The sequence below is a fragment of the Scardinius erythrophthalmus genome, assembly GCF_964197995.2.
Source record: "Scardinius erythrophthalmus genome assembly, chromosome: 13".
NCBI lineage: Eukaryota > Metazoa > Chordata > Actinopteri > Cypriniformes > Leuciscidae > Scardinius > Scardinius erythrophthalmus.
Window position 1 is genome coordinate 4,986,741 of NC_138233.1, and position 12,243 is coordinate 4,998,983.

Consider the following 12,243-nt stretch of genomic DNA (forward strand, 5'->3'; position numbering starts at 1 on the left):
GTAACATTAAAGCTGTAATGGAAAATCCATATTAGAACTACAGCTGAATATGAAACCATCTGTGCTGAATATTTATGATGGAAGGGAGAGGAATTAAATTATCGTTGTGTGACTGTTTACATTAACATATATTCATTAAGCAAACTCTTTACTCCAACATGATTTACAAGTGAGAATATAAGCAATTTATCATAAATGATAGTACAGACTTTCTGTAAACCAGACTAGGGCAGAAAAATAGAGGAATATAAATGTATTTTAATAAAAAGTTACTTCATAGTTACGAATTAGATACGTGCAGTGATATTAATGTCTCAAATTGCTATGAATAATTGTGGATGTTGAATAATTGGAATAGCGCTTAAAACATTTGCGATTAAAGCATTGTTTCCATCACATGTGTTCAAGAGACCTAATTTTTCTCTTCCTGGGAAATTGGTACAAAATATCTGCAATATAAATGTAAGTTGCTGCAATCTGTGATCTTTTTTTCTCGTTCAGATGCCTAATGTGTGAGATGCATCTGGGAGGACCAAATCATTTTGATGACAGACGTCAGGCATTTCAGAACGACATTTGAGATGCTGTGATGCGATTGGTCCGCTGGATAGTCCAGTTATCCAATCACAAAAGTCACATGAGTTTTTTTGTTTGCGCATCAAGGGTAATTCTTCGGTAACAATGTTTCTATCGTAGTTTATGCACAAAAACTATCTGCCTCAATCAGGATTGTTATAGTTAACTAAAACTGAAACTGAATGTAAAACCATAAAAAAAAGTGAAATAAAATAATTAAATAGTTGCCAAGCCAACATTTCTCATTTGCATTTAGTTTAACTTGATGAAAACTAAAAATTAATAAAATCTATATAGATACATTAAATGTTTTTTTTTTTTTATGACAAAGAAATCACAAAAATGAGATGTATTCAAAAGTATCTCAGTGATACTGAAATAACACTGGCCTCAATTAGATGAGTTTTTATGTGAATTTTTAGAATCAGAAATTCTGATCTCTGTGCATCTTGACAACTGCATCCAGCGTTTTGTAAAAGCATCTACATGGATTGTTCTGTGTTGTTTGAGCTTCAAACTGTTTAAAATCATCCTTTAAGTCATCCTTTAATTACTTTTCTATAGGCGGATGAACCTGGTTATTTGTTACTGATGTCATTCCTTTTAGTCCATAAATGTCATTTGGATTTTAAGTAAACCATTTCTTTCTGATTTCTTTGCATGCATCAAATGAAAGCTATCAGCTTCAATGGCTTTTAGTGTTTTTTGTGCTTAATCTGGTGCAGTGTTTTGCCCCATAAGCTTTACTGTCAGTTTATCACTGTAAACGAGTCGAGATGATTTTCTGTCGAAACCGACAACGCAGATAATGTCATTAGAGCTTAACTGCTGCTGACCTGAAATACTCCTATAATGTGATCTGAAGACTTCAGACGAGAGAGTGTCAGTAATGATGATGATGATGTTGTGTGTGTGTGTGTGTGTGTGCGCACTGAGACAGTATTCATGTGTGTTGGGTTGTTCGAACTCAAAGTGCCTCCCTCCTCTCTCAGAAAGACTGATGTCTTCACACACAACCATGAAAAGGGCAAATCTGTTGATATCAGCTGGCTATCAGTCATAAGAAACACACACACACACACACACCTCGGGCAGGTTGGGCTCAGGGGATCGTTTTCATCATTTGACATTTTCATATCCATCATCATATGCTAAACCGAGAGAGCAACTATTATAAGAAAGAGCGGTCTAAACTAATCACAGAAAGAAAAATGGTCTCAAACTCCACTATCAAGATTAATCATATTTTTCCCCACTTTTTAAGTATTTCATTTGATATACTTTTATCACTTACTTATTATTAATATGTAAATATAAGTATGATTATAGATGCAAGCAGCAATTACAGTGACCTTGTAAAGTTTGTTTGATCATCCCCCATTGGGGAATTTAGGAAAAGTAGAAGTAACTATTAAAAGCAGAATTGAAGAACGAATTGGTGTGACGTTATTTCGAACAAAATCAGGCCAAAATAAAGTTCATTTGGTGTTTGTTTTGGGAGTTTGAAACAGCTTGCCAAAGCAAACTTTATGGAAAAGAATAAGATGTTAAAGGTGCAATCATAGTTTCATCATAGTCATCATTAGCGAAGATTTGTGGACAACGCATCCGTCGTATATTGTTAATGGCGAACTATCAAGCGCAGCTCACATATAATTCACTGCAATGCATTAAGACGAAACGTTAAAGGATTTTTAGGAAACAATTTAAAAAAGGATGAAAGCTTGTTTCTGCTACGGAATAAAAATGGTGGAATTGCAAGATATAAAATTGCAATTGTCTTTTAAACTGTTTTATTCCATGACAGAGACAATCTTCCATATTCCACCGCTCTCTGTTTCCTGAGAAGAGCTCAATGTTCAGTCTGTTCCTCATAGATTGGGAACTAGAGGAATCTAACGTACAAAATCAAGTGCAGAAGCAGCGAACAGAACCAGGCTGAACTGGTTAAAGCAACACAGCATCAAACATGATTGCAAAATGAACTAGATTTGTACATTTGATCATTGTTTGTTTCTTATAGTGACTTTTAACATTAAACTGGCACATGATGAGGGGGGAAACTACACACATCTGTATCAAATACAGTATATAGCCTAGCTAATGTATTGTTGCATTATTCAAGAAAACAGGCACATTGAGTTCATCATCTGGAGCTGGCTGTTACATTAGCTCTGCATTCATTTTTTATTATTTCATTGCCTAAGCAGCTTTATCTCAGATTTATGTTCCTTAAACGGTCTTGTGTGTAGAAGTGCTTTCTTGTATCGATTCAGCATCTGTGTACAGTGTGTCTCCTGAGCCGCTGCGTCTAGTTTAAAAGTGTTTACATGACTTAGTCACATTATTCGAGTATTTTTGGGTGGCCGACTTTCACATTCACCTTTCACTGAAATTATTTGTCATTTTTATCCAGTTTTAAACTGAGTCATTGTGCATCTCTCTGTGTTACTTTGTGTTCTTTATGAATTGTTACAAAGTTTTAAATGAACAGACTTCGCAAACAAAACACTGTGTTTGGCTTTTTAAAGGTCTGTTCATTTAAAACTTTGAATAAAAATAATTTGTTAATGGATATATATATATAATCCATTTTTATCCAGAGTCCTTCTGCATTTCTGTTTGTTTTGTCACAGTGTGCTGTTTGACTGTAATGATTCATAAAGAGCACGGTGAAGTGAGATGGGCTGTAAAGTTGTCAACAAACCTGAAGTACTTCGCCGCTATGATGACAACGTTTGTCAGCCATTCAGAGTTGTGGATGATCTAAAACATCTGTTTTAGAAATGACTGTGAAGTGAACGTTTTACATCCTTGATCAATTTTGAAATATTCATATATGCATAGAATCAAAATATAGTGTATTTGATGCTGATCCATTTTCCTGAAAGGGTTCAACACTCAGAACATCTGCTGGTCCAGAATGAGACCTGTGTGTGTGTGTGTGTGTGTGTGACTGACTGTGTGTGAGCGATCTGACTGCCAAATGTGTTTGATGTATGCTAGCTTGGCTAATTTGAGCTATTTCGAGACAATGATCTTAATGGTATTGTAGAAGATATCACTGGCAGACGTCATTAGCACATTTCACATTGTATAAGAGTTTCAGTTATGGAATTTAATACATTAATTAGATTGGTTAATACATGGTTTCAGACACTCTAAAATTCACACCATAGAGAATTTATTCATACTATTTGCTTTATTTTTTTTAAGTGTTCTTTAGAGCACTTCAGCTCACCGAGACTGCATTTATTTGATCAGAAATACAGTAAAAACAGCAATATTGTGAAATATTATTACAATTTAAAATAGCTGTTTTCTATGTGAATATATAGTAAAGTGTAATTTATTACTGTGATCAAAGCTGAATTTTCAGCATCATTACAGCATCACATGATCCTTCAGAAATCATTCCAATATGATGATTTGATGCTCAATACACACTTATGATTATTGTTATCAATATTGAAAACAGTTTTGCTGTTTAATATTTTTGTGGAATTATTTATTTATTTATTTATTTTCAGGATTCCTTGATGAACAGAAATTTTAAAAGAACAGCATTTATTTGAAATATAATTTTTTTATAACATTATACATGTCTTTACTGTCCCTTTTAATTAATTTAATGCATCCTTGATGGGTAAAAGTATTCATTTCTTTCAACAAAACAGACTTTTAAATGGCAGTGTATAGTATTTGTGTGTCATCAAGTCAGCATGTTTGACAGATTATTCCGCTGGCCGATCCGGGTCTTCTTTATAACGGACTGTGGGTCGGAGTCAGACACACACGGATGAAGGGATTCTTTCCGGAGACGGACAGATTGCCGGTTATCTCTGAGATCAGTCTGAACGCCCACAGACCTGTGTGTCAGAAATCAAGCGCTCGCTGTTCCGGTGAAGGAACACGGACACTGCGGTTGTTCTCCAGACTGAAGATGATTGTGTGAAAGTCTTCCAGTGTTCATCTGGATCTCCTGGTTTCTGAGCTGTCAGTGTGTTGTGTCGGTCTGTTCTCACCTGCTTTTCCATCAGTGGAATTAATAAAGAAAATTTTGCTTTTCTATATCTTGCAAATCAGTTATGGATGAATCTCATGAAGACTTGTCTGAATCAGTCAGCCCATAATTACTATAATGCACAAAAAATAAAATCATGTATGTAATGTAGTAATGAATATCAATCTTTTTACCAGACACATGTTTTTATTTTTATTTTTTATGAGCGTTAATTAAAAGTAGTACAACAAATACTACCATGATATATAAATACTTTACTATTTAAATATATTTTAAATAAATATGTTTATATATTTAATTATTAAATTATTCAATAGATTATTCAGTTATATATTTAATTATTGGTATTATTGTATTTTTTATTTTTTATTTTTTTGCTTTACAGGAATGAGACTTTTTTTTTGTAGTTTTATTTGATTGGGAAAAAAACCCTGTTCTTGATTATTCGCTTTATTTAAAGTTTAAAAACCACATGCAAACATTATATTTTTCTTCATCATTATAAAAGTACATGTTTATGTATTTATTGTATTTAAAATTGCAATACAAATTAAAAGTAGTACAACAAATACTATGATGTAAACAAATACTCTCTCTCTCTCTCTCTCTCTCTCTCTCTCAGAACGACTACAGGAAATTGTCTATGCAGTGTAAGGACTTTGTGGTGGGTGTTCTGGATCTTTGCCGGGACACAGAGGAAGTTGAGGCCATTCTGAACGGTGACGTGGACCAGAACCCCCCCACAGAACAGAGACCCTGTCTGAGCCGCATCAAACTCGCCATCAAATATGAGGTCAAAAAGGTGAGAACGCTCTCACTTAACCTACATTTACATTTACATTTATTCATTTAGCAGACGCTTTTATGCAGAGCATGTATCCATTTTTGGTGGACCCACATTAACAAACTGTGATGAAGACGACAATCTTTTTTTAATTAATTATCAATAATTATGAAAATACTGGTAATTCTCATGCACCTCGTGCTCATAGTTTTGGGTTAGAATACATCACATCCTACCGGACGGTCGCATATGGTTTAGCCACAGAAGTTTAAATATTTCAACGCACCCAAAGCTCAAATTGGATCTGAAATTCCCTCAAACCGATCTCCAGGGTCTCCGTGCAGCTCCTGTACTATTCTACATAGAAAATGAATGACTTCTGGTCTGTTGCTCATTAGAGAAAGTGGATCTCTTGGTTAAAAACATGAGACACAGGTCAGCAAGGTGTAGAAACATTTTTTTTTTATATATTGAACCTGAGCGCCGTGTTTTTAGAATACAGTGTCATGTATTTGATTCTGGATTAACATCTGGATTAACATCATAACATTCCTGTCTAAAAACATATCGCTACCCCTAAACCTAACCCTATCCCTACCCATAACTCCCTAAAATCAGAGGGAAATGATGGTGAATAACACTGATGTAGAAGCACATAACCCTAAACTGTGGACTTGTCCCTCAAATGTGGGGTGTGTGTCCCGAAGCCAACTATGGTCACATGTTCAGTCATTACCAACACAATTCAACTGAACTTGTGGCTAACGAAGCTTTAGGGAAACACCCCTGATTGGTTGACTGGAATGTGGTTCCAGGATCAACAATGATGTCGATCCTAGAACGTGTTGTTCTTGGTGAAATCCGGTTCACGTCATTCTCAAGACGCTGCAAAAGACGCAAGACACGAGTGCAGTGGTTACAGACGTCCGTCTAGCGCATGTTTACACTGAAAACTGTGTAAAAGAAGTGCAGAAAGTGTTCTGTGTGAAAGAACAGTAGGTCTGGGAACAGAACAGAGGAGACGTGAGGTGAGGAGAGAGTTCAGGTTTGGATTGATCAGGCGTCTGATTGGTTCTTCACCTCAGCTGAACTCTTGATTGTCCAACTGTGTCTCAGATGGTCTTCTGACTTCAGCACACACTCCACTGACTCCTCAACACTAGCCGCGTTTCCATTACCCTTCAAATTGCGCGAATTGAAAATACGTCCGATGGAAACACGTCCATTTCGCAAAAACTCCCATTTATCACAAAAAAGTTTTTCCGTTCGCATGAGGAGGTTTTTCAGGCAATTCGAAAAAGAAATATTTTGCAAAACTGCAATGGAAACAGTTTTTGCGCATTTACAGGTCACCTGACGAAGATGACGCGGTGTGTTTGGACAGAATACGAGACAGAGCTCTTTATTAAATTCATATAAGACAGAAGAATTACAGGAATACTGGATTCTAAAACCTCAAAGAAATGCCACAATCAAGACCTCGAAGCAGAAATGAGGGAGAAACACCCAGAAACTCCTCATATGTGCCGCTCACAGTATAAGGGTATTTCCTTACCATTAATGCTTGGATAACACACATACGTCTCCTTTGATTAATAATAATGGCCAGTGCCGTGGCTGAGATATAGTACATAAACCTACTAACATCGGTTAATGGAAACGCCGTCATTTTGCAATCGTTTTTTGTCAACATTTAGAAAAAAATCGCAAAAATTTTGCGTAAATCTGTAATGGAAACGCGCCTTTTGCCACGAAAACCGTCAGCTTTCTTATGAGAAAACCTCCATGAGAAGTTTGCACAGGCTGTTCAACATCGAGCGTGCTTTGAGGTCATGCATGTGTGTTTCTGTAATTATCAACTGTGAGTTGGACAGTTATACTTCCTTTGGCTTCATCCACTCTGATCTTATTGGACTAAATGTCAAGCAAACACACACACACTACAGAGAGGAAATGAAGCCGAGACAGTGGGCTTGTGGAGACGCGCCTCAGCTTTAATTTCACAAGATTAGTTTCTGAAGAGACCTTTGCCAATGTCTCAGATGTTTCTCCTCAAATAACCCAGTTATTGAATAAAATGAAATGATAGTTCTAGTTGTTTGATTCATTTTCTGTTGTGTATTAATATTCTGATATTTAATTTGCTTGTGCAATTAACCAGACAAGTCAGTTATGGGGTTATATTTCATGTGTCTCAATATGAAGTCAAACATTTCTCATCAAATGGTCATTTTATACCTCTATACTCTTACTTTATATCAACTATTGTGTCTCTATTTATATATATTCTAGGGCTGCACAATATATTGAAATTATCGAAATATCGCAAAAAATGTATATATTGCGATATGCATATCGCAACGGCTTGCAATAACTGGGGTCATGAACAAAAGACAAAGAGAAAATTACTCACTGCTCTTGGCTGAATAACTTTTGTAGCTTTATTAAGAATCAGTATACAGGTGCTGGTCATAAAATTAGAATATCATCAAAAAGTTGATTTATTTCGAGAATTCAACTTAACAGCTGAAACTAATATATTATATAGACTCATTACATGCAAAGTGAGATATTTCAAGCCTTTATTTGTTATAATTTTGATGATTATGGCTTACAGCTTATGAAACCCACGAAATCAAAATCCCAGAAAATTTGAATATTACATGAAATCACACAGTAATTACACAGTGATACCATGGTCATTGAACCAGGTTTTGGTTCTTCTGGCAGTGTGGGCCGGTGCAAATCCTGCTGGAAAATGAACCTTGCACCTGCCCACACTGCCAAAAGAACCAAAACCTGGTTCAATGACCATGGTATCACTGTGTAATTACTGTGTGATTTCATGTAATATTCAAATTTTCTGGGATTTTGATTTTGTGGGTTTCATAAGCTGTAAGCCATAATCATCAAAATTATAAAAAAAATAAAGGCTTGAAATATCTCACTTTGCATGTAATGAGTCTATATAATATATTAATTTCACCTGTTAAGTTGAATTCTTGAAATAAATCAACTTTTTGATGATATTCGAATTTTATGACCAGCACATGTACATTTAATTCATACAGTGAAAACTAAGCAGTGTTTTATTTTTACATTTGATTATTCGGTTTCTGTTGTTAAATAACCCTAATGTAGGATAACCTGAACCCCTAAACCCTGTGGTTTACACTGATGTTAAAATAACACTTCTTATGCTACACTGATGTTCACTTTCAGAAACTGTAGGGATGCTTTCTTCTCACAAAAAGAATGTGAAACACGTGTGTAGGTTATATAATTTTTAGTATATTTTAAAGCTTATTTTACACACTTTAAAGGGGTCATGACACGGTTTTTGTTTTATTATGTTGCCTTAGGTGCAATTATAGTATTACTATAGTTTTTTGGACACATTTTTTAGTGATTTATGACCTTTTCCCACCCCTTTTCTCATCCTCTGATTCAAACAGTCTGTTTTGGGGGTGTTTCCCCTTTAAGAGTTCAGTGTTAACGCCCACTGTTATGATTGGCTAACGTCATTGGCTAAAAGTAGTTTTAAGATGAAATACATTACTTACAGTTTGCGGCGTCGTTGTTGGGCCCAGAATAGTCGACATGGCCTGGTCTTTAAGCAAAAGTTTTCTTGAAAAGTCATCCTTGAAATGTAGAGAATACACGCTTAAATTAACTCTGTCGTGACTGGGACGTCCGCAAAAAAATAAACTGCATCCATTTTTCCCTGACGCCTGGATCGTTCGGCAGTGTATTCAAACATTTTGTTGACAACAAAGCAATGATGCGAAATGAGGTGTAGTTGTCTTGCGCTGGAGGCGGTCATATGCAAACGACTGGTACGTCACTTCGTACCGTGACGTCACTTCTTACCATGGATCCCCAACGAGCTGTAATCAGAGCTTGATTAAATAAATGCTTCGTTTATATTGGGGAGGACGTCTTAAGCTATGAAACTTGCAGGAAGTTTAAATGGTACAAAGACCTCTTATATACCAAAAGATCAAGGCAAATTGAGTTTCTCATGTCATCACTTTAAGCATTATCGTATGGCATATCATATTATTTAATGAGTTATCGCATATCGCAGTTTTCTTCAATATCATGCAGCCCTATTATATACTAATAAAACTAATAAAAATTACAACAAATACAACCATGATGTATAAATACTAATCAAAAGTTAATCATTTATTGTGCTTTACAGGAATGAGAATTTTCAATGTGATTATTTTAATCTTCCACTCAGTCTACGTATGTTTTGTTGCTGTGGAGTCAGTGTACGATGTGCAGATCATGATCTGTCGTGTCATCCATCAGTGCTGTGGGTTTATAGGGATCACGACCTTGTTAACCAGATACTGTGAGAGTAATTAGTCCTGTTGCCCTCAAACCCTCTCGAGGACAACTCTCATTACAGGACAGGTGACTGAATCATAATCACTTTCAGATTGTGATTTAAATCTTAATAGTTTTAATGACTGAAGACCCGTGACAATGACGGACCCTTTAGTTATATAAAGCCTTCCAGGAACATTGACATCATCATATTTATGAGATTAGAGCACTTGAATGCCACAGTATAATAGTTACCAGTGAGCCTTGAGTCGTGGGCATTAATGAAAGAATCCCGTATTGATTATAATACGTTATAATTGTGAATGTTGACAATACAATTTAATCTGTGTGCATTGTGTGCACTGTTGATTATGATGAGCACTAAAGCTCGCCAGAAGCTCGCTTGTTCATTAGTTTACAGATGACAGGTTGTGCTTTGTTGGGAAGTGAAAATACATCATAAATCTGGAATACAACATATCCATATTACTGAGTACAATTTCACTTTTCATTAAGGCTTCCACATGTATACGCAGGATGAATCGACGGCAGAAAAATTACCTGAGAATCAATTAATCAAAAACTCTTTACCCATTATAAAATAATTATGCACATGAAACCCATTCACATTTAACGTTTAAAAATTATGCAGATCAAATCATTTCAAGTTCAGCTTTTAAAAAATTATGCAGATTAAAATATAAATTATGCATAAATACAAATTGGTGCCTTTTGTAGATGGAAACTAAACATGTAGTTCATTCAGACGAGTGTGAGACAAATTTCAATTAAAGCAATCAGAAGGGATGGTTGCTATGGCAACCAGGTACAAGCAACTCAGCCTTAACTTGCCGGCAGACCACACACACACACACACACACACACACACACACACACACACACACACACACACACACACACACACACACACACACACACACAGAGAGAGAGAGAGAGAATAACTACCATCATTCTGTCTGTAAGAATTTAATAGATCACTAAAGACAGGTGAGCTTCAGGAGGGAAGAGCGTGTGTGTGTGTGTGTGTGTGGTCTGCCGGCAAGTTAAGGCTGAGGATGGTATATGACTTGTAACTTCTGAAATTGATTGTCTATCACACACACTGTCAGCTTTAGCCGGCTCCAGCTCTGGATCACACGCATCCGCCGGCTCACCTTAAATCAGCTTTACGATCTGTCTGTTTCTCTGAGGGCATCGCGATGCGAGTGTTATCTTTCCTAAAGAAACACACACACACACACACGTTTACCTGTCCAACAGAGCTACGGCAACACACTACAGGAAACCCAGCACCTGTGTTCTTCAGCATTAGGAAAACTACAATAATTAGATTTCTGAAGGATCATGTGACACTGAAGACTGGAGTAATGATGCTGAAAGTTGCAAAAGTTCATGTATTTCAGTAATTCAAATTAAAAGGTGAAACTAATATATTTAGTGTATAGAACTATATACATATGCATGATTATACTTTTCAGAGGGCCGACATTTCTGTATTCAATTTAATTTAAAATCCTTTTTTTTTTTTTTTTTTTTTTACTGATTTCATGTAATATTCTAATTTTCTGAGATTTTGAATTTGGGGTTTTCATAAGCTCTAAGCCATAATCATCAAAATGATAACTTTTGCACAATATTCTAATTTTTCGACTTTCACCTGTATGTATCAAATAGAAAACAGTTCTTTTAAACTATAATAATATTTCACAATATTACTGATTTTACTGTATATTTCATCAAATAAATTTCTTGATGAGTATAAGAGACTTATTTCAAAAACATAAAAAAATAGTTAAAAATGAATTAAAGTTCCTGTATGTGTGTGTATACAGTACAATCAAATTATATATATATATATAAGTAAATAAATATATTTTAATGAAAAAATCTCTGTTTAACATATAAAACTTTGTTTAGCAGAGTTGAAAGAAATGTTGCTTAAAATTAAATTATTATAATATTATATTTTATTAACAAATACAATTTTATTATATAGAACAGTAGTCTACCATTGGTCAGATGAACCTTTGATAGTGACTAAATAAATAAAAGATTATTTTATGACCTTCATGTGTTATTTATTATCAGCTCTTATACATTTACCTTGATTTGAATTTACATTAAAAAAAAAAAAAAAAAAACCACACACACACTACTAATTGTAATCATAAATTGAACATTTATCAAATTACAAAAATTGGAGAAATATGTTCATCGTAAATCAATATCATAGCATCATTTAATTTCAGTTTTATGCTGAGGTAATGCACTACTACTCTCTAATGTCTGTTTATTTGACCATGTTCAATATTCTGCTGCTGTATTCATCCACAGTAAGTGCACAAGATGTGTTCTCCCGCTGTAACCTGATTTGTCATCCGGCTGTGTTCTCCGTGTGTGTCAGTTTGTGGCTCATCCGAACTGCCAGCAGCAGCTGCTCACGATCTGGTACGAGAATCTGTCGGGTCTGCGGCAACAGTCCATCGGTGTGAAGTGTCTGACG

The 12,243-nt window shown here is 35.3% G+C and overlaps 1 protein-coding gene across 1 annotated transcript in view; it reads left to right on the forward strand.

Moving 5' to 3' along the window:
- Window positions 1-12,243, forward strand: part of trpc7b (transient receptor potential cation channel, subfamily C, member 7b) — a 59,632-nt gene that overhangs the window by 13,225 nt on the left and 34,164 nt on the right. The window contains exons 3-4 of the mRNA XM_081382492.1: window positions 5,223-5,402; window positions 12,145-12,243. The exon at window positions 12,145-12,243 is cut by the window's right edge and continues 66 nt beyond it. Of these exons, the coding sequence (XP_081238618.1) occupies window positions 5,223-5,402; window positions 12,145-12,243 (279 nt within the window). The remainder of the gene's footprint in view (window positions 1-5,222; window positions 5,403-12,144) is intronic.